The sequence below is a fragment of the Cornus florida genome, unplaced genomic scaffold (assembly GCF_030987335.1).
Source record: "Cornus florida cultivar Cherokee Brave unplaced genomic scaffold, ASM3098733v1 CherokeeBrave_3.0.0_Hap2_Chr10, whole genome shotgun sequence".
Taxonomy (NCBI): Eukaryota; Viridiplantae; Streptophyta; class Magnoliopsida; order Cornales; family Cornaceae; genus Cornus; species Cornus florida.
The window spans coordinates 59,078,682-59,104,117 of record NW_026775580.1 but is presented as its reverse complement, the minus strand read 5'-3'; the positions used below and the strand labels follow the sequence as shown (position 1 = coordinate 59,104,117).

General features: G+C 35.5%; 2 protein-coding genes across 2 annotated transcripts; both read left to right on the top strand.

Annotated features, from left to right (window-relative positions):
- The first annotated feature begins 7,076 nt into the window (after nt 1-7,076).
- On the top strand, nt 7,077-14,290 carry LOC132278652 (double-stranded RNA-binding protein 1-like). Its single transcript, XM_059780496.1, has 3 exons — nt 7,077-7,267; nt 8,868-9,130; nt 12,978-14,290. Exons 1-3 carry the CDS (start codon nt 7,243-7,245, stop codon nt 13,788-13,790), a joined length of 1,101 nt encoding a protein of 366 aa, XP_059636479.1. The 5' UTR covers nt 7,077-7,242; the 3' UTR covers nt 13,791-14,290.
- Nucleotides 14,291-15,514: 1,224 nt separating this feature from the next.
- LOC132276284 (geranylgeranyl transferase type-2 subunit alpha 1) lies at nt 15,515-24,224 on the top strand. Its single transcript, XM_059777637.1, has 8 exons — nt 15,515-15,761; nt 15,875-16,043; nt 16,352-16,512; nt 16,592-16,696; nt 19,988-20,785; nt 20,880-21,072; nt 23,098-23,284; nt 23,573-24,224. Exons 1-8 carry the CDS (start codon nt 15,646-15,648, stop codon nt 23,956-23,958), a joined length of 2,115 nt encoding a protein of 704 aa, XP_059633620.1. The 5' UTR covers nt 15,515-15,645; the 3' UTR covers nt 23,959-24,224.
- The last annotated feature ends 1,212 nt before the right edge of the window (nt 24,225-25,436 follow it).

The following is a 25,436-nucleotide window of genomic DNA, read 5'->3' as shown; positions in this document are numbered from 1 at the left end:
AAGTAAAATTCTGTTATTCCTATTTGAAACCTCAATTCATTGAGCATCAATTACGAAAAACTGATACACAACACCCTCATTGGCCATGTAGTCTTTTGCACTGTCCCAAGAAATACTCACATCCACGATCAGATCGAAGTGTTTTGATAAGTTTACCTAATTTGTGCTCCACATCAATCTTGACACTCTCGGAATATACCAAAAGTTTAAGACTTGTGTCGCATCAGGTAAATGTATCCAAAATTGAGTAGTCTTGCTTGGATGTTCATAAAACCACACATGTTAGTGTGTACCTACTCCAATTGTTCTTTATGTCTATTTTATTTGGCTCATTAAAGCCTTTCGGGTTATCTATCATTCAAAACAGGATTCACAAGTTGATTTAGGCTCCCCTGCCTCACTAGGTAATAAACCTTCTTTGACCACTCTTTGAATTCCATTTTGACTGATTATAACCCAATAATAGACACTAAAAATACAATGAGTCAAGAGTAACAAATATTCTCTTAACATTCAATCTAGATGATACAACATTAGTTTCTACATCCTGCAAATATTAAGAGCTTGTGGTTATAGTATATTAACCATCTTTCAATACATTAGAAGCAATCGCACATCTATTCAATTTTATAAAATTTTTTTTACCAAAAGTAACAACACAATTTTTCTAAACCAAAAGTGAAACAAGAATGAGATTGCGTCTAATATCTGTGCATAAAGATAGTTCTCTAATACTAATATCCTCATACTCTCTAATTTCAGATGTAATACTTCCACTGACTTAGCTAAAACCTTGACATTAGGTCAAAAGACAAATATATATCCATATCATCGAGGCTTCTGGATTCCTGAAATCCTTGCAATGAATTGCAAACATATTTAGTGGCTCCAGAATCTATCCATCAGGAATTAATAGATACAACCACATAACATGGCTTAATGATTAAATATACATTTTCCAATGCCACGTCGTTGCTTAGACAGTTCGTCCTTTAGTGTCTTAGTTAGCCGCAAAAAAATAGTTTCCTTCGCCCTCAACTTACACTGCCTTACTTCCTTTAACCTTTTAGATACCCATGTTTTGTGTTAGCCTAGTCCTATTATTATCCTTCTTTTTTCCTTTGCCTTTTCACTTGGGCCTAGAAGAAGATGGTATCGACTAGGTTAGATTGATAGGAACACTCATACTTTTGATTATCCCTTCATATGTTACCAATTCTATAAGAATGTCAGCGAGTGTGAACTTAAACTAGTTTCTTATTTAATTCACTCTAAAAGAGTTGAATGAGTTTGGTAACAAGGCAATAACCATGTCAACTTAAAACTTACCACCTAAGTCAGCCCTATTGACCTCCAGTTCAATTTTTAAATAATAAACAATTATTTTTCAAAATTTGATTTTTTACTGTAGATCCTTAGGCTATCTTGATAGTATTTAAATCTGACATAGTACTTAGGCATATGCTCTATCTAATCTCACCTAAACATCTCATTGACAATTAACATGATGCTCGAAGAAAATAAAATAATGTAAACGTTAGCTTTAGAGCGTATTTGAGATAAATTATAGAATATTGCACCAAGTCATATCATTTGCCTTATTTCACTTATTAAAAGTATTAATGTTCTCTTGGGTATCTTAAAGGAAAAAGATTAGGTATAGGAGTAGTAAATACATTTTGTACCCTTACGTTGTAAATAAAATATCTAAGTTCCTTTTCCAATCTGTATTAAAAGAGGTCCAATTGCATTGAATATGTTAGCAAGCAGATTAGACATAATTAATCTGAATATAAATGCATTCATACAATATGTAAGGTGAATTATTAATACTATTATGCATATTTAAAATTAAAATGAGTTTGTCAACCACATAGTATAATAAATCCCAATAGCATAGGAATTCATTATCACTATTGGTAAACAATCCCTTTTAATTAATGTGGGTCCCTCAACTTCGTAACATAATAAATTACACAATCAATACGTCAATAACTTATCCTGATGGAGGAGTTCAATATTACTATTATTGAGATTCATTTGTCATTAGGTGAGTACTTCTATTAAAATAATAATATGTGGGTCTCTTAACCATTGCGCATGAAAAATTGGATAACCAATACACCAATAACTTATTCGGTTGGCGAAGTTCATTATTGCTATTGGCGGGCAAATTCCATCATTTCAATATCTCTTAAGGCAATTCCTTGTCTATATATATGAAATGATTCTCGATTTTGTTCAGCCTTTCTAAAATCACTTAGTGTAGACCACTCCGTTGGAGAGCTAACACTATTGATTTTAGATTGAGTGTATAACGTTATTAATGCTCCAACGAAAAATAAAATATTAAATATCTTGTCATTATAATTTAGACTTTTTAAATCATGCGTAGGGCCTTATTTTTAAAGATCTAATTACAATAAACATTTAATATTTTTATTTTCATGAGACAACCATTCTTGTAATTTTTAGACTCTTCAAATCATGTGTGGTGCCTTATTTTTGAATATCTAATTACAATGGTTATAATAACGAAGGCCGTGGGATAATGTATAAAAATCCCCACTCCCACTCAATTTTTAATTATTTATAATTAGGATTTTCTATTCATGATATAATGCATGCAAAACGCCTTAATTTAATCCAATTAAATTTAGAAAATATCTGAACTTTTAAATGATTTACTAATATTTAATTTGAGGCACACTTTAAAAATAATTTACAAATTTTTTTTTTCGTTTTCCAATAAGTGCCCTCTAATTAATTAGTAATCAAACCCAATTAATTTTCATAATTTAATTACTATAAATCAAGTCATTTAGATAAAAATTATGGATCCAATGCATGAACAATAATAATCAGCAATTAATTATTCCATGCACCACATAAATAATTAAATAACAGACAAAAGCAAATAAAATGGCCAATGGAATCAGCTTTTAACATTTAAATACTATTTTTGTTGTACGGGCGTCCACTAACGGCTTGTTAACACCTGTAGGGAGCTGGTACGTGTCTGGAGAAGCAAACTAGCGCTTGGAACGCGCCCGGAAGACCCTGCATGCGCTGGCAGGCGCTTAGGGGGCACGGCAGCGCGTGGCAAGCGCCTCCACGTACAGGTACGTGCTTAGAAGGCGCGTTAGTAAAGTGCAGCGCGTGTTCCCATGCGCCTGTCCTTTTGGTGCGCTGAGTGTACCATGTTGTGCCGCATGGGATTATTCCCTTCAGTTGAGGGTCAATCCTATGGTCCTGGATCTGAGCGCACGTTACTATGATGTACCGGATCTCAAGCCTTCCTCCGGGGCTGTCCTTGCAGCCGGTGAATCTCCGGTTACCAGAATTTACAGAAAATTCGGAAAAAATTAAATAAAACCCTAAAAATTCTGGAAAAAATCTAGAAAAATCCAAAAAAATTCCAAAAAATTCCAGGGACCTTATTTAATACTCTTAGACCTTCTTGAAGCTTCATAGTACCCATTGATAAAGATTAAATGGCTCTGAAATTAATTATACATATGAAATATAATGAAAAAATAATTAAATTAGATCATTGAATTTTCTAATGGCTAAATCAAAGCCTTAATTACATTTATCCAAAAATAAAATTACGTTAAACCTATAAGCTTCATCCATGACCCAAAAATAAATCATCATTCATTCACAATTATACATACATATCATCTTGTATCAATATATATCAACATACATCAATAAATATATATATATATATGCATATATAATTTGGATCCATGAATAATGATTTTCATAAAAACATGATCTCTAGTAATGAATCAAACCATGCTCTGATACCACTGTTAGGAAACGTGAAAGTTTTAAAAACTTTTTGAGGGATTTTGATACATAGATCTTAATTCATCGCGTATAGACAAATTTTATGCAAAAATAAAATATGATGTATCATTCAATTAATAGATTGAATACTTACATCAAAGGTTTGAGTAAACTTTTAAATCTTTCATCTAAAGTGAATGTTCTCACTTATTGTAGATCCCTTAGCAAGATCTTTTCTCCTTCTTTTTGATAGTAATCTCCCCTTTAGGAATCACCAATATACCTCGATGAATGACCTTGGATGCAAGGCTTGTGGTGGCCTTCTTTAGAAAAGAAAGCAAACCTTAAAAAACTAGAGAGAGAAAATATATTATTTCTTTTCTTCCAAAAGTCTCCCTTAAAATATACATGGACCCATGTATATATAAGCAACATAAAGATAAGGAAAAGAAATAATAAATCATTCTCAATCTCTAATTCACATATCTCAATTATAATATGACTCCAATATCAACTTGGGTTATGGGTGAGAATCCTTTGGGCTCACTATTTTCTTGGCTATTATAAATTAATAATTGGTCTGATCCATTAAACTATGAACTCAATTCAATTAATTCATAAATTAATTTCTACTCTACTAAAAGAAATTAATTGCATTCTAATTAAATAGTAAATAACTTCTAAATCAATGTTGCACTTTGACCCCTCTATGCATAATTATTTATCGGATTATAAAGCCATCAATACAACAAAATAATTAATATAATTATTTTGTTACTTTTGATTATTTCTGACTTGATCACAATAAAAAGTTTATTTAACAAAAAGTAATAATTTACTAAATAAATATATAGAAAACATTTTGTCTAAAACATACGAAGGCCTTCAAATTTAATTAGTGATCAACTATAACCAATACAAAATAAATATAAGTAGTATTGATACAAATATTGAGAATATAACATTCTAACTATTAATTACATAACAACCCAAAGTGTCGGTTTAAGGATTCCGAAGTATCCGCCGAATAAATCAAAGTAATTATTAATTAATAAAAGAGTCTATACTTCTCTTATATTTAAGAGTCAAAAGTTATGACTGTGATAGAGAGCAATTGCATACGACGGCTTTCGCAATATATCTCAACCTATCATGAACTCGGTTCAAGTCTTAGTTAATTAAATGTCCATCCATAATTACTGACTATGAACAATTTATGATTACTATTTATATTTATGTATCGATTGCCATCACATACATATATAAATATCTCTTGTAATCAAGTGGACACTATCAATTCCATAATGAATCGAAACATAATACATTGAATTCACCAATTATATAAATTATAAATATTTCAGATATATCAGGAACATATGCCACTATAATCCAAATAAGAATTTGCTATGCCAGGGCATATAAATCCCAACAGGTTTCCTAACAAATATAGTACCTAATGTTCCAGAAAAATTGCATGCCCAGCTTCACCAAATAAAAATGTACAAAGATTGAACAAAAATAGGTAAAGAACCTACAATACCCCCCAATTAGCCAAAATTGAACAAAAATTGTAATGATCGTCAATTTTTATTATATTTCCAAATTAGCAATTCCATAATTAGGTAAAGAACTTATCTTGATACAAGTACTCAAAAACCACCAATTGGTGAACTTATCCTGGTCAAGAAGAAGTGAGGATTTATTACACAGACATTAGAGGAAAATTGTGGTTTGTATAAGGCTGTGTGACCTTAAAGGGCATGGTGTAGCCAATGTTAGTGTTTATAAAGGAATTGGGTATGCAAAGTTATGTCTATACTAGTAAACATAACCCTCATCTCCTTCTTTGGCATTGATGAAAATACAAAAGTGTCTAACTTCATTGTCAACAATTCTTAGAGCTTCCCACCCGCATTACTCTCTGTAATCCCAGAGCTACTCTCTCTTCAACAACATGTTCCATTCAGGAAGGACAAGTTGATTTAGACTGTGTCCCCTTTTGATTCTTTTAGCTTAAAGCACACAATTTTCCACCTCTCACAGCATAGATCTTTAGTTCCTTGGCATAACCTTGTGTGACATACAACAACCATCCCAAGAATGAAATTTAACATGTGGTTGGCTGTTCAATGCAGGTTCCCCACCCTTAATTATAGAGCTATGGATCACCATGATAACATTTATGCCCTTTATAGTGTCAAAAATGAATCCCACTCTCACCTCTTCTTTAGGTGTACCTTTTCATCCCCTCTTTGGAAGTTTATCCAAGATAGATGCAGATTCTACAAATATTTTCACAGTTGGGAAGAAATGATTATGCGGATCAGTGTTCGATGGAGGTCTAGCTCTCTAATCAACATCTTTAGGAAATTTTGTCTATCAGCACTAGTGTATCACACCTGGGAAGAAAGGAACAGTCGCATTTTCAGAGGGAATCCATCTCGCAGAGCAGGGTTCTACCAAAAGTCTGTAATTCAATCACTTCATTCCTCCGTCTGGGTTGTCTAAAGGATTGCACGGCTTCTAGATCGATTTTGAGTAACTAGAATCTCTCTCCCTCTTGTTGCAGACCGCCTTCGAGACCACCGGACTAAGAGTTGGAGATTATCTATCCGTCGCCGTAGGGTTTGCTCACCGGATCTGTTCTTAAGAACTTCCAAGTAGGCTACAACTGCTAATTTAAGTTATTGTTGCTCTTTGGGTAGCTTTTGGGTTGGCTCTTGGTAGCTTCGGGTTGGGTTGCCTATGGGCTTTGTCTGCCCTTTTGGGGGCTGTTTTGTCCGAAGGCTTTTTTTTTGGTATCTTTTTTCATTTTAATACAATTTGCTTAAAATAAAAAAATAAAAATGTCTATATCAATAGTATAATGGCTCTGAAAGTACCATGTGCAATAATATACAATAGATAACCCCTTTTGTGTTCCATAGAGGGGGAGATTAACCAAATAAGGGAAGCTAAAATAGGCCATTCTAGCCACAAAAGCTTGAAGAATTATGAATTTGTCTGTCAAATAAATACATATACAAATTACATTTATTTAACATAATCAAGTAAGAAGAGAATAAATACCAGTTCCATTCCCCGCATTTGCTTGAAAGCTATCCCCTTTGCTATTGGTCCAACACTGAAGGGTAAATTGGTCTTTCAATATTCTTAAAATTCTACCAGTGGAGAATTAAAATATTGAAGGGCAAATCGTACATGATTGTTATTATGGCAAACTTCAGGGTGTCATCGTAAATTATGCAAAAAACTTAAATCGATGGAATCTGCGGATCCGGATCCTCGACTCTATGGATTTTCATGCTGGTGAGTACCAGATGAGTATCGAGCCCATCATGGTACCAAGCAACTCATTCAGTGTGATTCGAGAACTGAAAAACGAAGAACCATCATCGTATCAGACCTTATTCTGTGCCTAATCTTCATCGAAAAACCGTCGAAGACATGTCAACCAACGATGGTTCCCAAGGTCTCTCTCTCTTTCTCTATCTATATATATATATGTGTGTGTGTGCGCGCGCGCACGCACACATACATAACCTATTATATGTTATTGGGGTTTTGCAAAGAATATTTCATATTATTGTGGATATGTGCACGGTCCACAAAAAATGACACATAAAAAAATTTAAGCTTCGATTATTAAATTTTCTCCTTTTTAAGGAATTTTGGTCTTACATTATTCGTGATTTTCTGTTAGAAACTAGATACACCAACTCGTTGTTAATTTATGAAAAAATTGGTGATTGTAGGTCAATAAATACATGGATTATGAAATTAAGGTTGATACTTCTATTTAAAAACGAAGATTTTAACTGTCATGGATATTTCTTTTATATTTGGATACTCATATATAACCCTTATATATATGTGCGTGTTTGTGTATAGGCAGAAAAATGAATTATGGACTTCAATATTGAAAATTTCAGACATCAGCATAGTAGTGTTGATTCTCTGAACGCTTATTTTTTGCCAGTTGTTCTTCGTCAAATGTTTAATTCCTGGTATTTTGTTAAATTTTGAGAAGGCTGCAAGCAAAAAAGAGTAGAAAAACGATAATTCTTCCAATTAGAAATGGAAAAAAAGAAGAAGAGAGAAACTTAATAGGGATTTGTAGCCTCTTAATCCCACTACAAGATGAGTCTCATTTGACTTGAGCATAGACAGCAGCCCCTGGCTTGGTTTATTTTTTTCTTTCTTTGGATGGAATTAAAACCATGTTTCAATCGAACGGGATTTGGATTCCAATGTTGATGTTACACTTTTTAACTTATTGGAAAATCATGCCTTTTGATTGTGTTTTGGGAAATTATAAGCAATGTATAGACTTGTGTTCCCTAATTGCGGAGAGCAACTGAAATTTGCTTTGTACAAGTCGGCCCTAGTTCATTAAATTATTCTGAAAACCGAGAGATTTTTACTTGAGTTCTGTGTTTGTAGGTCAAAATAAATTTCTCTATAAGGATCAGTATGACAGTTAAGTCATGAAAGAATGATCTGATGGCCAAATTTATTTTAGTGAATGGAGAATTTGATGGAAGTACATTGGCAATCTACTCTAAGAATTACCTAAAAAAATGACTTCCACGTGGTTATCTTGCTCTATTTGACAATATGATGCGGTGAAGTAGTTAAAATTTGGCTTTTAATATCACAGCACGGAAAAATGCTTATCTGATGATTTGGTGATACATATTGTGTGACTGTTGAGAGAGTGATATTGGAGCCCAAACTTCCAAGAAAGATACAATAGCTCGCAGTTTGGGAAAGGAGGAGATTGGAGGGGGGAGAGAGACACCCAGGGGTGGAGATTGGAGAGAGAAAGAGAGCGAAATGTGCCGCTGCCAATGCCCTCTTTGGTTGTTCTGAAATTGAAGTCATGAAAACTGTTTTTAAATGAATTGCACCCATGTTTAATTTTTTATACGAATACTTAGTATATTAGTATTGATCAACATAGAGTCAGAGACATCTATTAACTTGGTATATCTTTCACGATATTTGTGTTTGTTTTGATATAAAACCATTTATAGTGATTCATTTTCACGTTTTTCATTTTCACTTTGCAGGTGTCTCAAATTGCTATGTATTCAAGAGTCAGTTACAGGAGTATGCTCAGAAAGTAGGACTTTCAACACCTGTCTATGATACTATTAAGGAAGGCCCTTCACACGAGCCTTCCTTTAGGTCAACTGTGATTGTAAACGATGTTAGATATGATTCTCTGCCTGGATTTTTCAATCGTAAGGCAGCGGAACAGTCAGCTGCTGAAGTTGCTCTTCTGGAGTTAGCTAACTCTGGCAACATGAGTGAATCCATTTCTCAGCCAGTGGTATTCTTATTAAATTATGTTGGAAAGTTCCATTTATTGTTGCTCCATGCATTTTTAATTTCCCTTTTGATATATATATATATATATATATATTATAGTAAATTGTCATTTCAAATCCGCTCAAAGGGGAGTGAACCCAAGTAACAACTGTACAAAGAAAACATCTCTGTATCTCTACAATCTGAAACTATCGAAAAAATTAATAAAATCCTCCAAAGATATACAAGATCTCCCTGTAATCCAAAAAGAGCAAGCTCAAAATATGATTCTTTAGTACCCATGTCAGCGCCTCAACACCCTCAAAAGACCCATTTCTTTCACGCCAAACCCCCAGCAAATACATAGGGTTCTGGTCTTCGAACCTTCTCAAGCTTGGCCTCTCACCGTACACCCCTTCCATATGTTAGAATTATGGTCGTAGACTCCATTACAATCTAATGTACTCCAAATATAAAAAGAACATAACCCAGACATCTCTAGCCAATGGGCAATGTAAGAGAAGACTTGTGGGTTTTATGTGTTTTATTAGCTATTATGATATTATATCTCGTGCGTTGAAATTTTCTACTTCTCTTTGGTGATTTCATAAACCTCATTTTCCCCCTCCTTTATGGAATTTTTTTTTTTTATTTGTCTGATTTTTAAATTTTTAATAATAGTTACAAAAAAATAAAAGCATATGCATGCAGCACATACTAACCCTGGAGATAGAACCACGACCATTATCCAATCTGTTTCTCATTGGAGTCAATCATCCTTTCAGTCATTAAAAGAGTGTCAAAGTCCGTGAGCTTCCACAAGAATTTGCCTAGGGTCAAATGCCTAGACGTGCCAATTTCAAAGGATTTGCTGAGTGGATTAACTTAGGATGAAGAAATCTTAAGAAAGCAATCCTTTCATTGTTGCAAAGGAGTTTCAAACTACAAATCGTAACAGGCTGAAACTAACAGATGTTTGATTCATAATTAGAATGGTTAATTTAAGGGTTTTTATTTTAAGTTTATAGTTATTGCGGTGCTTTGGCACATCTGACTCTCCCTAGGCCCTGCCATGGTGGGAGCCTCGTGCACTGGGCTAGCCTTTTTTAGTTGTTGTGGTGCTTAGGTGTTAATTGCCTGTGTCCATGTTGAGGATTTTATGGTGCTTACGAATTGTTTGTGGAGTGTTAATTGCTGGGCATTCCCAATTTTGCTGTCTTGGCAACCACTATTCCCTCCTCCAATCAAATATCTCCCAGGCAGCCAAAACTTAAAATATGAAAAGATTAAACTTTTGCCACTCTCGTTGTGAGTTTCTCCTCATAGAGAACGAAATATGACTCAAAACGTATCTGCACGTAATTTGTCTTGACTATTGGAGATGAGCAAATAAAGATAAAATTAGGGATTTGATGTAATTAGGGCTAAATATATTTTTATTATTATTTCAGTAATGTTTTAGAGGCATTGTTGTAGTTGTATTTTCATATTTTAGGGTTTGCTTATGATTTTTCCTATATAAAGGCATGTAACCAAACAATTCAGAACTTGATTATTGGGATCATCGAGCTTTCAAAAATTACTCTCTGATCTTCTTCCATCATTCTTACTCTTCTTAACCCCTCAGTCTCAATTTTCTCACCCTCTTCTTATATCCTTTTCCCTCATTTCTTCTAGGGTCATCATCTTCTTATGCTCATCACCTTCTTTCTTTCTTGTCCTACATTAGTTGGCATTAGAGCAAAAGATGCAAAGTCATCTATCCAAGCATATTTTTGTTACCTTTCTGCCCAACCCAACATACCTGACCAAACCACCAAATCCCACTGTCGGAAAACCCAGAACCACCCCCACCGCTGCATCCACTTCAACAGAAATCCACCGTCGCTGGAACCCAAACCCAAACAACCGAAACCCTTACACAACCCATGCCCATCAGCTTTTCTCTCCCAACCAACCAACCAACCGAGACCCAACCATCACAACTAGCACCAACACCTGCAAGACTGCGACAGCCAACAGAGCCTTACCTTCCACCATTACCGGATACTTTGCTGAAGCAGTTTTTGTTTCTCTCTTTATTTCAAAGCCTTTTAAAATCTCTGGCTCCTTTGTGCATAGTTGTGGAGATTTATAGTTACTGTTAACAACCATCTACTCCAAAAGCTTAAGCTATTAGAGAGGGTATAACTTTTAATAATTAAATCCTTCAACATGCCCCCTCGCGTGTGGCTCTCTTTTGGTCCAACACGTGTTTCAATTTTAATAATCAGGGTGGCGGTAAGGTTTGAACTCAAGACCTTTTGGCTTTGATACCATGTTAACAATCATCTACTCCAAAAGCTTAAGCTATTAGAGAGGGTGCAACTTTAATATTTAAATCCTTCAACAGTTACAAACAGGTGATGGATATTACTTGTTTTAAACTTAATCGAAGTCATAAAAGCCCAAGACCACTCTTTTTGCTGATAAATCTTGTTAGATTGTCAATAATACTAATGATTTCAAGAACTAAGAGAAAGTTATTAGTTATCACAGATAATCATGATATGTATGGGTCTAGTGAATTACAAATGGAAATTAGTAATGCTTGTTTGAAGAAAATGTATGTTGCTCTTTTTGCCTTGAATTATGTATGTATTTGGAATATATGTTGGTGATCTTTGAATTGTAATATTGAGGTGAAATCAGGGTCCTCTTCCCTTAACTACAAAGTTTCCTACAATCCATTACTGCCAAAAACTTCAAGCATATGATGCAATGCTTGCTTTACATGCTATGATATCTTCATATTCTAGCATGCTATCCCATCACTGCTCTATTGTCAACTGTTCTGTAAATCGGTTTACTCTTAATATCGAATACTGGATTTTCAAAGTCTGGTGGCCCATTGCCCAAATTTTCTAGGGAGATATAATTACTAAACCACATTTGTTTCGAAGAAATCAGTGTGATATGGAACAAATCCTAGCAATTTTTTGAAGTTGTACTTGCGAATGGTGGTGAATTGATAGTAATGAGTTGAACTTTTGAAGTAGACACAAATGATGTGGGTAATGTGATCCTTGTGACGAAAGATGCTTACAGCTACCAGAGATGAAAATGGAACAAATGACAGGCTATGGTTGGAAAATGGTAGTTGTGATGTTGCATCCACTTTAAAGTCATTGTCACCTTGATATCTGTTTGTGTTGCATAGCATTGCCTGTTTTTCTCCCGGATCACATGTGCCCACACCCACACCTTCATGCACAAACTAAAATGTTGAATGTGGTTGATAGAACCGTCTCATGATGCATCTATGACTGAACTGCAAAGTCTTGTGCCTACTTGGGCAGATAAAAATTTTAGTTCCCTTCCCTTGTTTCAGTTCATATTTTTTATTGAATAATGCCAGCAGCACATTTGGTGAGATTCATATGCACAGCCATAATTACCACTGTGGAGACATAGACCTAGGCAATGAGCTGAACATCTTGCAAACAAACTTTACAATATCTGAAATAAAAAAATAAAATAAAATAAAGTTTTTTTTTTTTTTTTCCTGAATTCATTTTTCTGGAAAATTAGCTCTACGTACATGCTTTGCCATTACCATAATATTGTTTGGTTGCTGCCATCATAGTCGTGCATTTTTATCCCTCCCTGCTGATTTTGGTTCCTATTTAACAAATGCTATGCACTTATTGCAAAGTGCTTATTTAACGTGGTATTTTAAGTCGGTTAGTTAAATTAGTAGGGCATGTCACTCTTGATGGTTCTCTGATTCCCCCCCTCTTTTGCATTTTGTTTCAGCTTGTAGCCTTTGGTATGCTAGAAGAGTCTTTCAAGTACTGTATCTGACACTGGTTTATGGGTTTGTTTTGCAGCAGGAAACAGGCTTATGCAAAAATTTACTTCAAGAATATGCACAGAAGATGAATTATGCAATTCCATCATACACGTGTCGGAAGGAAGAAAAACCAGGCAAGGTGCCTCTTTTTTCTTGTACCGTGGAGATTGGGGGTTTGAAGTACATCGGAGCTGCTGCAAGAACAAAGAAAGAAGCAGAGATCAAAGCTGCTAGAACTGCTCTATTAGCTATCCAGTCTAGTGCGTCTACATCAGATGAGAAAGATGCTGGCAACACTCGCTACACAGTTATTCCATGCAAAAAGAAATCAGCGGATGTGAGTATTAATCAGGAAACTGCAGCAGCTCTCAAACCAAAGAAAGGTCGTTTCAAAAGGAAACCCAATAAGAAGAGACATGCTGTAGCAGAAGTGGATCAGATTGGGACATCAGGGGGCCAAGCAGCAGTTTCTGGACTTCTGGCCACGATAGAGATGATGAATTCCCAAGATGAGACATCAAACTTTGATGGAAAGGAGAGAGAAGTATCCACTTCGGAAGGGACTTTGTTTTCTAATGATAATGGTGATTCAAAAATCGAGCAATCAAGAGCTTTGAATTCTGAACAAACTGAGCTGCATACTTCCAATATAGGAATCGCCTCAATGTTCTCTGGGGATGATTTAAATGCTTTGGTCAGGGAGGTGAACAAGGTTGCTGCAGTTGAGCAGGTGCCTTCAATGGTAAATAATTTTACCACATGCCAGGGAGAAGTACCAAGTTCCATGGATGGCTTGAAGCAAATGGCGTGCAGCGGAAATGCAGGCTCGAATCAAGGCCACGGGGCTTAGTTGGTGACTGATTTTGTCAGATTGATTTTCACTTCGGGAGTCGTGCGCACGCTAGGGATGAGGAAATGAGATGATTTCTGCATTTTAAGTTAACTATTTGATTAGGGTGTTTTGGGCCATTATTTATAGTTAATTTATGCTATTAGAAAACCACGTCTGCTCTTTTGTCTGTTGCATCAGCTTGTGCTTCCATATATTGAGAATGTTGGAGCATGGGTTATACAAAATACAATTGTTATGAGGTTCATATTGTTAAATTGTACTCGTAATTCAGATTGGTTGTGGATAAACTCTCATTTTGCTGCATTTCTTTAAGTCTATTAGGTTCTTAATTCTTTTCAGGAGCATTTTTTAGTTTTGTGATACTATGTGCCTTTTAGGGTTTTGATTCAATTGAGGGTTTATTCAAGTGTCTAGTTAGGTAAATGGAGTACTTGATTATAAACTTTGATGAGATATTTATTTTGTGAAAACTTATATGCATTGTCTTTTTATTATTATATATTTAGAATGATTTTGTATAATATTATTAGCATTTTTTTTTTTTAAATTATATTATTGAAAATCATCATGGTAACTTGTTCTATTTTATTTCATTTCTAGCATTTGTAACTTCTCAAATCCTGGCTTTGAGGGGCTCATTTTCTTTGTATTGTTGTATCCTCTTAACTGTGATCTATCAGCTTCCTATAATTTTGTTTTAATTAAATTATAAATGAAGTGATCACGCTTTTTGAGCATATAGCTGTAATGAAACCCTATTTTGATTGAGGTTGTGAAGTTCCAATCCAAAAATATTCAAAGTAAAAAGTACTTCAAAGATAGTTGTACATGTATTAATAAAATATTTATTTTATTCTGTTATTTTTTAACTATTTATTTTGTCATTTATAATAATGTCCAATCTTTATATAACAATAATATTATAATGGAATAGGCTTATAAACAATCTTACTAAAAGGAAAGAACAAAAAATATCTTTTGGCTAAGAGCAAAAAATATTTTATTTATTTATTTTTGTCAGTTGCAAGAAATTAACACACATCACTCGCACACTCACTTTGCTACTCCAATCCTCACAGGAATAATTTCTCATATTCGCTCAAACTACATACAACAAAACAATTGCATGTAATAAACTAAAAAAATGTAATGAGCTCAGTAAAAGAATAAGAATAATACTCCCAATTCAACAAATACTCAAATATTATTATTATTATAATTATTCACATAAATATACAAAATATAAATCTCATTTTATACACCGACAGAAATCAACTGGACAAGCAAAAGTTGTAAATATATCATGCAATTTTTTCTCTATTTCAAATTACTATGCCAGGGTGGCACACCCGGATCCGGCTAGGCGCCTGGTGTGATACTAGATTAAGAATTGAGTTTTTATTATGATACCAACTAGTGTTTTGCGATCCAATTCAAAATTTAAAATGATTAGATACGACTAACACACAACTCATGTTTACCAATTTACTTTTTAATCTGTATCTAACATGAGACCTTGCTGAATCTTAATTCCATTTATATTTATAATTAACTTTTTTCTCGTTGGGTTTATTTTCGTGAAATTTTGACTTATTGTATATTAATTAATTCTTTTAAAAAATTGATTTCTCAGGCATGCAATGTATTTTTGGGTAAAAATCGGAACCTCGGTAATGAAAAATTGTTTTGAAAATTTCGAATTTTTAGTAACTGTTCTAACCTGGAGGCCATAGGCGTATGGACTCCGGCTCCAATATCCCTCTCCAAGTAACCTTGACCAGCATCCATATGTAACAGCGTCTCTCTCTCTCTCTCTCTCACACACACACACACTCACACACAAACAAGAAAAATGCACGGTCAACCTCGCAAACCATCTACGCCAGAAGATGAAAAAGCTTCAGCTCTCAAGGCTGCTAAATTACGATCCTTGCAATCTCAATTCCTCCAAAATCATCACAACAAAATGTGACTTCTCTCTCTATATAGTTTCAATTTGAAATTTCTTCTCCGTTCAATTTCTGAGATCGAAACACTGATCTTTTGTGTGTATATATGTGTGTGTATTTTGTAATTGTCAGTTTCACGAAAGAAGCCCTAGAGATCAGTGCGAAGCTTCTCGTGGCCAATCCAGAGTTCTATACCGCTTGGAATTACCGAAAAGTCGCAGTCGAACACAATCTTAATCAATCTGAAACTGAGACTGATCCAGACTCCATCAAATCAATTCTCAACGAAGAACTCAGTCTCGTAAGTTTCTAAAATTTCTCTTTTGCAGTGCTTAATTTCTGTAGGTCCTGTTTGTTTGCTGAGAGACTGTAGATAAAGAAAAAGAACTTCAAAGGTAAATTGAGCATAGGACAACTACTTGGTTCAGTTGGGTATGCTTGAATTTGTACTATTTTTGGAAATTAAAACAATAAGGAATTTGACACACGGATTCAGAATTTATGCCATCTCTTACTCAGCATTCTCAGCGGCCAAACTAAATTTGACTGATATTTTGTTTGGCTATAATTGTTTTTGAAATTTGATACACAGATTAAATATATGTGCAGGCAGAGAGTGCACTAAAAACGAATTTTAAATCATATGGAGCTTGGCATCATCGAAAATGGGTGCTAAGCAAGGGGTACTCATCTGCAGATCGGGAAATGCAGCTTCTGGAAGTGTTCCAGAAGAGAGATGGCCGGAATTTCCATGCCTGGAATTACCGGAGGTGAAGAATTCAATTTGGGTTAAGTTATAGGATATTGCAGGTTGCATTTTGATGCGGTCTCATATGGTTGTGCTTTCAGATTTGTCGCGGCTTTGAAGAACAGATCAGAAGCAGAAGAACTGCAATTCACAACGGATATGATAAATACAAACTTCAGCAATTATTCTGCATGGCATAATCGTAGGTATGCCTGTTAACATGTTAATATTGATTTTTATGTCATTTTTCATTTGATATGATTATTATTATATTTATTGGAGTCATGATGACTGTGAGAGATTTTGGAGAACAGTCTTTAAGTATGAAAAAATTGGCATCTAAGGATAGTTGAATGTGATTAGCAAGGAAAAATATCCCTCTCATATCATTGATAAAACGAAAAATAATTGATGTATATTGTTATTATAACAGTACTATGAATATGTCCAAGCCATGGGGGTGCAAGTAGAGAGAAGGAAATGGACTAATGGAGTCATGATGACTGTGAGAGATTTTGGAGAACAGTCTTTAAATATGAAAAAATTGGCATCTTATGTTCCGCGTGTGGGAGGGGTACCAAGAGCACCAATATAACAGTAGGAGAAAGAGGTAAGATGGAACAGACAATGTCTAGAAATCCTTAAAACAAGAGTTAGAAGGATACTCAGCTATCCCCCTATTTCCAGTATAGTTAAATATGCTGTCTTAGTAGATACAAATAGCCGTATAAGCCATTTACCTCATACAAGAGAGGATAGCAACTACTACTGCTACTGCTTGATAGAAAGTTTGGCCCTTACTCCAGGGTCTTATCATGGTTTTGTTCTAATCTTTTATTTACTTCCTGTCTGGTGCTTCTGCATCATGTTGACTGTGGTGGCAATGTTCCTTGTCAACAACATATCCTGCCCCACTTTTGGTCTATTCCTTGTCTGGTGTATGTGAAACATACATCTGAACTATGCAACTAGTTTGCAATATTTTTTGGTTTGTCCAATACAATTAGTAAGGCAATGACATAGTTGGTTGTTACGTCAAATACTGACAACCAAGAACAAAACAAGAATCACGACATAAAAGTAAACATGCCACACACAAAGATTTACGTGTTTCGACACAAGATTTGCCTACGTCCATGGTGAAGATCCAGCGAAAGATTTCACTATGCTAAAATCAGGAGTTTCTGCCCCCAATCTCTTAATGCCCTTATAAATTGGATTACTAGAAAACCACGACCCGCAAGCAAAAAAACTGGTCAAACATTTTCCTCGAGACAAAACGGGTTGCAACGCCCGAGCTGAAACAAAATTCGGGCCACAACATCACATTGGTGATTGATTTTTTTCCTTTCTTCTTTCTACCAGTCTCGAACCCCTGATATGGGAATTGGGAGTTGAGACCCAAAGCCACCAAGCCAATGGTAGACCGGTGTTGGTGATTGATTTGCTTATTCTAGTCTTTTCTGTCAGATTGTGACGTTTTTTTTTAGATTTTTTTGTCCAATGATGCTCTGCCAGGATGGGTTTTGAGAACTGGGGATGCATATTTATCATTTTATCAAGGGGGTTTCTGTGTTGTGGCAGTATAGTGACTTCTCAATAGGTAAAAAATGACATGCTAATATTTCTTAGTGATACTTTTGACTCACATTGTGTCACTGTGCTAACAAGATATACTGTTTGTGATAATTCTTGCTGCATTATGCTTATTAAGTAAAATCATCCTTTCTCATATACAACATTAGAGAACTGATATAAATTAGTAAATTTCTTTGCTTCTTGATTTACGAGGATTCGAACTTTAAAGGACAAGCCTAGTAAGTATTATTCAACGATGTTGTATTTCTTAGAGAATGTTCACATGTTCTATTATTATATTATTTTTCTTTCTTTCTTTATCTTTTTTTGGTAATAGCATAGACAGTACGGAGCAAATCCTTAGAGCATCTGGCCCTGATTTTTTTTCTGGATTTTGTTACTCAATACAACCTGACCTCTAACTGGGATGCCCTTTTCACCATTGTTGAGTTGTGAGAGACCCTATATCTATTAAATACAATATTCCTGCTTTGTAATGATCTTAGTAGTATCAAAAATGATTTGCTCGTCATTGGGCATCTGACCTGACCGGTATAAATAACTCACAGTGGAAGAGAGGTGCTGTTGGACTTACTGATGACACAGATATATATATTTTTAAATAATTGTAATAAAATGCTACAGATTTTAACATATGTGGAAATCAGTGATTTGGATTAATTGCTTGTGGTGCAAGGTTGACTACCACACTTTTGATAACAATCTTATCTATTGTGTAATTGCAGTTAATGAAATATAAAGCTCAAAGTCGAACCAATTTAACATTTAAAGTATTGGGGATTCTTGCCGGTAAATGAACAGAATACCTTTTGCAATTGCATTTTTAGGTTGCTTGGTGAGGGTTGGGTACGGGAGGGATGGGTGGTAATATGTGTAACTGTGATGTTGAGGCCCGAACTTTAATTCGGACTGGGTCGTGTTGTGACCTGTTTGGCCTGAAAAGTGAGCTTTGTGTGGGCCCAAGGCATTTTGATTCCTTTTTTTTCCACTTGTGGGTCATGGACCCAATTTAGTACTCTCTTGTAGCCCACTATGTAAGTGCTTGTAGTGTTTGAAGTGGGATAACTAGAGACACTGAAAATCGCAGGTAAAGAGAGTGAGAGCTAGAGCTAGGGTCGAGGGGCTGAAACATGTAATATCTTGATTTTCACATAGGGAAACCTTTCACCGGATCTTCACCGTGGTTGTAGGCACAACTTGTGTCGAGCCGTGTAAATCTTTGTGCGTGGCGTGTTTACTTTTCTGTCGTGATTCGTGATTTGTTCTTGGTTTGCTGCGTTTGTTAGAACAACAACTTTTATGTGCTTTTATAAACATTGGATAAGTCCTTCAAGGTGTTTGCCACTTTCTTGTGGTCATTAAAATTATAGATTCCAAATAAGCAACAATGGATGTTCAATCTAGGTCCGTCTTCATTATGTCATTTTTAGTGTTTGTATTCCTTGTTTTCACCATGGTCTTGTATGTAGTTGAGTTCAAATATGGCACGTGTGTGTGGATGTCAACAATGGGGAATTTCTCATCTAGCCTGTATGAAATTGTTCACTGATGTAACCTCTAAATTTGGTATTGAGTTGCTTTTGTAGTATGACTACATGTTCTCGTTTCTGCAATATGAATACCATTCCATGGATAATTTAGTGTTAATTGTATAATACAATTCTTCATGTAACCTTTTTGGAATTCTGTCTGCTCTAGGAGTGTATTGTAAGTGAAATTTCCTGTTCCACGGTGCTTGGCATTATTTTATTCAGTTGAACTCGTATTGTATTATTTAGATATTTACAGCATTTGCGGACAAACCTATTTCTTTGAATGCATGTTTTGCCTTACAACATCCCTATCTCTTTCGTCATCTATTTTTTGTTAATATTTTCCTTACTGAGGGGCTTCTGCAGTGTACTTTTATCTCATTTACTGGAAAAAAGGGCTGAAGGATTTTTCCCGAAGGAAAAGGTTTTGACAGATGAATATGACCTTGTACATCAAGCTATTTTTACTGACCCAGATGATCAAAGTGGTTGGTTTTATCATCTTTGGCTTCTTGATCAAACAGTTAAAGTGGACACTCCCCTGTTGGTTTCTTCTTGGCCATCTCATGGTGCTGATCTTAATGTACTGGTAGATAGTGGCCTTGATGGTTGTACTTTGTCTCCTTTCACAAGTTTCCATCCTAGTAGTGGAACATTTCCTCTCATTCTTTATTTTAATGAAGCGGTTGAAGGTGTTAACTCATCCACAGTAACTGTTGAATCTGCATATGATGCAAATAAAGATCTGATTTGGCGACCACTTTCAATGAATACATATCGGAGTGCCCAAGCTTGGGTAACAAATCTAAGTATTCCTGTTGAGAAGTCCGATTCTTTAAAATCTTATACAGTAAAAGTTAGCCTTGGACATTCTCAGGGCATCATTTCTTCAAGTGGTTGTCGTTGTGCACAACCTTCTTGTTTTACATTTACAGTGTGTGTACAGCCTCACGACATGAAGCATGCTGAAAGGAAAAGTGTTGAGATAATTTATTGGAGAGATGAAAATTTTCATCATGACGAAACACACTTTCAGCAATTAAGCCCAATTAAATCTTTTAATCAGCTAAAAATTGATGAGGAGCCAACAACTTCTAAGTGGAATTTGGAGACCATAGCTAAAGAGATTGATCTGTTCCGTGAATTGTTGTCCGAGATAGATTGGTAAGTCTGATAAGTTTTCGAGTAACTTAACACCCTCAAAGTAGTTTTGTTGTTGGTCAAATGTATTCTTAATGTCTCTTTCTTGTTATTGTAGTAAAATTGGAAAGCTTTCACTTGCAAGATTATTGACGGCACATGATGCTATGATGTTGAACAACAGAAATCCAGATGAGTACAAGATGTTCCATTCTGAAGAAGTTTTAGAATTATATAGTGATTTAATGAAGTTGGACCGACTACACTATCAATACTACAAGGATGAATACAGTTTAGTCTTATTGCAGCAGGTGAATTTTATCCTCTCTTTAGTATTATCTATATAGGAAAGGAAAGAGTAGTTCCTTTAACTTTTTTTTTATTTTTTATTTTTTCTGAATCTTTATCCTTGTTGCTAATGCTGCATTTACAAGTAGTTATTCTTCGATGTTTCTTTGTTCTTATCTGTGGCTACAGTATAAGATCCTCACATTTATGGGTGTGGATGATCTGAACTGCGTTGAGCTTGAGCAATATAGAGTACTGAGGTTTTTGGGGCCTGAGAGGTAAGAGGCAGTGCTCCAGCATGGTTCGAGCACAGTGAATGTGTTTGAGCTATGCTTGGCAAGATTGATGAACTTAACTGGCTGTAATAATTTATGTGGACGACATTAAATGGAATCCTAGGCTAGTTGTGATGATTTATTTATAAAATACTAGTAAGTTAAAATAGTTGTGATGACTTCATGAACCAGTTTACATCTCTTACCTGAAATAATATTTTTATGATAAGTTCGTGAGCCAGTACACATCTCTTGCCTGTAAAATTATGTCCTGGAAACTCTTAATAAATATGCAAAGCCAACAAAAAGACGAGCCTTTTAATATAAAGGGTGGTGCTTATAGGTCATCATGCTTTCAAGGAATAAAACAATCAAAATTGGATGCCCTTGGGATTTCGCAAGTAAATTTTCTTGCTTGATGTAAAGTGATAATGGATTCATGAGCTTAGGGTTCATGTCTCTACTAGGGTTGAGATGAGCAGGCAACTCTCACAATTTTGAGAAATGGCCTTCGAGTGCATGGATGAATTTAGGCAAACTAACAGGGAAGCGATTGGAGATTAGACAATTTCTGGAGACAAGTGCAAATACTTGCTTAGCTAGTTCTCTGAAGTCCACATACTTGAATAATGACCACTATTTACAGTTGTTGTCGAACCGTTCAGAACTTTGAATGCATTCAGGGTTTCACATGTCCTCTCCTGACTCAAGATGCAATCTGTGGCACAATATGTACGTACCTCAGGAACAAGTTCCCATGAGTACAACATAACTGGATTGAGGTCACACCTCAACTAGCCATTTACTTGAACTACCAAGTTTATAAAGCACAAGTTATCCCAAGGAGTGCTTCTATATAGCACACTTTAGCAACATGATAACTGTGGTTACCTTACTGTGGGGAAAAAAAAAAGTGTTGGGATCACAGGTTGTTGCATGGATCACACCGTGATTACGAGTGTCATAACATCTTCTGTTCTCACAATATAACTTTGGGGATGTACCACAAAGAGGTACATTGTAGTCACACGATTGCGATATGATGCTAAATGTCACACCTCAGTTGCTTACCGAGGTAAAGGAGCTCTTTTGAGTAATGCCCCCAAATGCAGGCAAATGTCGGGACACTTGATTGTTTTAATGGAGTCGAGGAGATCCTCAAGTCGCTGATTTTGAGTTAATGTTGGTTGCTGTTGCGGTGGACTTGGAGGTTGACTGCAGGGGCCAAGCTAAGTGCATACATGTCAAGGAGGATGAGATGCGACGTGTAATAATTTCTACATGGCTCATGGGGCCCACATACCTCCAGTCACAAGCTAATTGTGCCGCTTAGAGGGCTGCCTGGGCTCGGCTTGGAAAAAGAAAAAAAATATCTCATAAGAGTGGCTTGAGCTGGCCTGTTTTGCTTCGCTCTTCTCCTATTGCAGTCCTACTAACATTATATGATACCTTTCTTTTTATGTTAACCGGATTTAAAGTAAAATTCACATTGTTTACTTGTTAGTATTGTTTCTGCTGGGTATTTGTTCACTGGCATTTTGTCAATTTCTTAATTATGGATCTTCAGTAAGGACCACCATGTCATTGCACCCAGATATAATAAAGTTTATTTAGCTTATGGCTTCACATTTGTGGTGTGCTCTTCCCATAATTGCTATTGGATGATCTCAACTGTGATGACATGATTTCGCGCAGAAATTTTGTTTTAAATCTTGAAATAGATACTAAATTTCTTTGGAAGTCTCAGAGTCTCACGTTTTTGTGATTTTGCAGGTGACATCCAGTAGGGGGTCTTTGCTGAGACACTGCTGTCATTATAAAGAATCAACTTCTTCAACCATCGATAATAATATCTGTCTCCGGTTGAGTAATTTATCGTTATCACGAATCGGGTCTATTGAGAAGTTATTGTGGGTCCAAATGCTAGACCTCAGTCACAACCAACTTCATTCGATTGAAGGTAAAACTACTTGCATTAGTACATACTTAATTAACATGTAATTTAAACTAAGTTCTCTCTGATCTTAGTTTATGAGCTCCTTTTTCTGTTGGGTTCTCTCTAGTCTATATGGACCTTATTTGTGCCTCAATGACTCGAACATATATTTGAACTTAAAATAGTCCAGTCAACGAAGACATGCATTAGAATTCTGTAGGATTTTTGTCTTTCGGTGTCATTACATTTTTTAAGGCATTTCTAATAATCCAATATTAAAATGAAAGAAACTAAATTGGGCTTTTGTGACAGGATTGGAGGCTATGCAGCTTCTTTCTTGGTTGAATCTAAGTAACAATAAACTAGGTAGTTTTACTGCTCTGGAGCCTTTGAGACTGCTCACGTCATTAAAAGTGCTGGATATTTCACACAACGAGATTGGTGCTCACTCTGTTGACACAAGAAGATATTTGTGCTCATCTCCCCTGTCGCATACAGCAGGTAGTGATTGGAATTCTGACGAATTTGTGATCAGCGCTGCCAAGATGCCAAATTACTGGGAAGCTTTTTTCATTTTTAAAAGTTCAAAGTTGTCTCAATTAGCTATTGCTGGGAATGCCATCTCTGATGAAAAGTTCAAGTCATTTTTGTTCAAGTTACTGCCTTCACTCAAGTGGGTCGATGGTGAATCACATTGATCCTTTGTTCTTTCAAATGGTTAGGCTTCTTATTCTCTAATTTACTTTTCATACGGTTTGGTGTACCATATATTTTATCGGAAGAGGTTTTTTTTTCTCTGTTCAAGACATTGGAGGATCTTCTTACACTCACACTTGTTAAGGATTGTATTATAATAGTTTCATATTTCTACAAAAGGTCCTAAAATGTTGCAGAAAACAGAAATTGTGAAGCCAATGGTATAAGCGTCAAGCTATTGAAAATGTTCCCCAAGCTTTGTTTTGTAGATGTATACTGGATACTCTCTTTTTTTTTCCAATAACCGGGGTATCCGGGACTTTGCCCTGACTAATCCCCTGAGACACCGCTCAAAGCAATTGAATGAAGTTTTCTGAATGAGTTTACAAGGAGGGATTGAACAATGGAAAATCAATAATACAAAGAAGAGATTGATGTAGTCAATGCCACCCAAAAGAGCATGGATGTATTAGCAGGTACGGGTTGCAGTGGCGACGAGTGTCTGAATTGTAAACTTTTTGCAATGCAGAAATTGAGGAATTTGATTGCCAAAGTGATGAAACCATCTTGAATATTTCTTCTTGTAGATTGAACTGCACATTCAGATTTTAAAATGTCAATATAGTTAGGAGAACAATAACAATATTAACTGACCATTCCTATGAAATGTCCAAGGTGAGGCATGATATTAAATGGGTTAACTATGAGAATTTGTTAGACGAAAAGATAATGGGGGGAGAGAGAGAGAGCTATAATTATTATTATTTTTGTATATGCATGCAAGAAAGAAAACCTAACTCACCAAAATTGATCTCAAAGTGGCTTCTCATTTATCTCTCCAAATGATTTAGACGCCCATTCAAAGTAACACTTGCAATAATCCCCAAGAGGGCATACACACAAGAACCTGCTGGTCCTCCTTACTCTTTGTATGTCTAGTGTTTTAAACCCTCCCAACAAGGATTTGACACTCACACTCCTCATTTCCATCTGTGTGTGTGTGTGTGTTCGTCTGTGTGTGTGTGGCTTCTCTTTCTGCCAACCAGTTCAACTTTCACTTGAATCAATGCAATGCAGAAGTGCACATGCAAGAAGCATATTTATAGGTGTTAAGAGCAGAGTCAACATGCTAAGTCTTGCTCAGCACTCCCATGATTAAGGGTTGGAAGGTTCTGTGATTAGGTTCTTCTACACTCTCTGGTCTCTCTTGCTTCAGAATAATACATATAAACCAATAAACAATAAGCCAAATCACCCAAAATAATACCCAGAAAAATAAAAAATAAAATGAAAATAATCTGAATCTGTTGACTATCTATGATCTATAGAATAATACCGCCCTTTCTTGAACATTTTAATCTTATATTTAGGATCGGTTGGTTGCTAGTCTTGCGCAGCAAGTTGTCAACCCAGGGATCATATGATAAACTAATTACAAATTTGGCGACGACGTGTCAACCCATGCCCTAGGTATGCTTCG

Excerpts from the sequence above, each read along its gene's own strand:
- LOC132276284 (XM_059777637.1), top strand. The coding sequence starts at position 15,646 with ATGCACGGTCAACCTCGCAAACCATCTACGCCAGAAGATGAAAAAGCT. Across the intron at positions 16,044-16,351 it reads TCAACGAAGAACTCAGTCTC|GCAGAGAGTGCACTAAAAAC; the intron begins GTAAGTTTCTAA and ends ATATATGTGCAG. Across the intron at positions 21,073-23,097 it reads GTTTAGTCTTATTGCAGCAG|GTGACATCCAGTAGGGGGTC; the intron begins GTGAATTTTATC and ends GTGATTTTGCAG.
- LOC132278652 (XM_059780496.1), top strand. The coding sequence starts at position 7,243 with ATGTCAACCAACGATGGTTCCCAAG. Across the intron at positions 7,268-8,867 it reads AACCAACGATGGTTCCCAAG|GTGTCTCAAATTGCTATGTA; the intron begins GTCTCTCTCTCT and ends TTCACTTTGCAG. Across the intron at positions 9,131-12,977 it reads AATCCATTTCTCAGCCAGTG|CAGGAAACAGGCTTATGCAA; the intron begins GTATTCTTATTA and ends TTTGTTTTGCAG.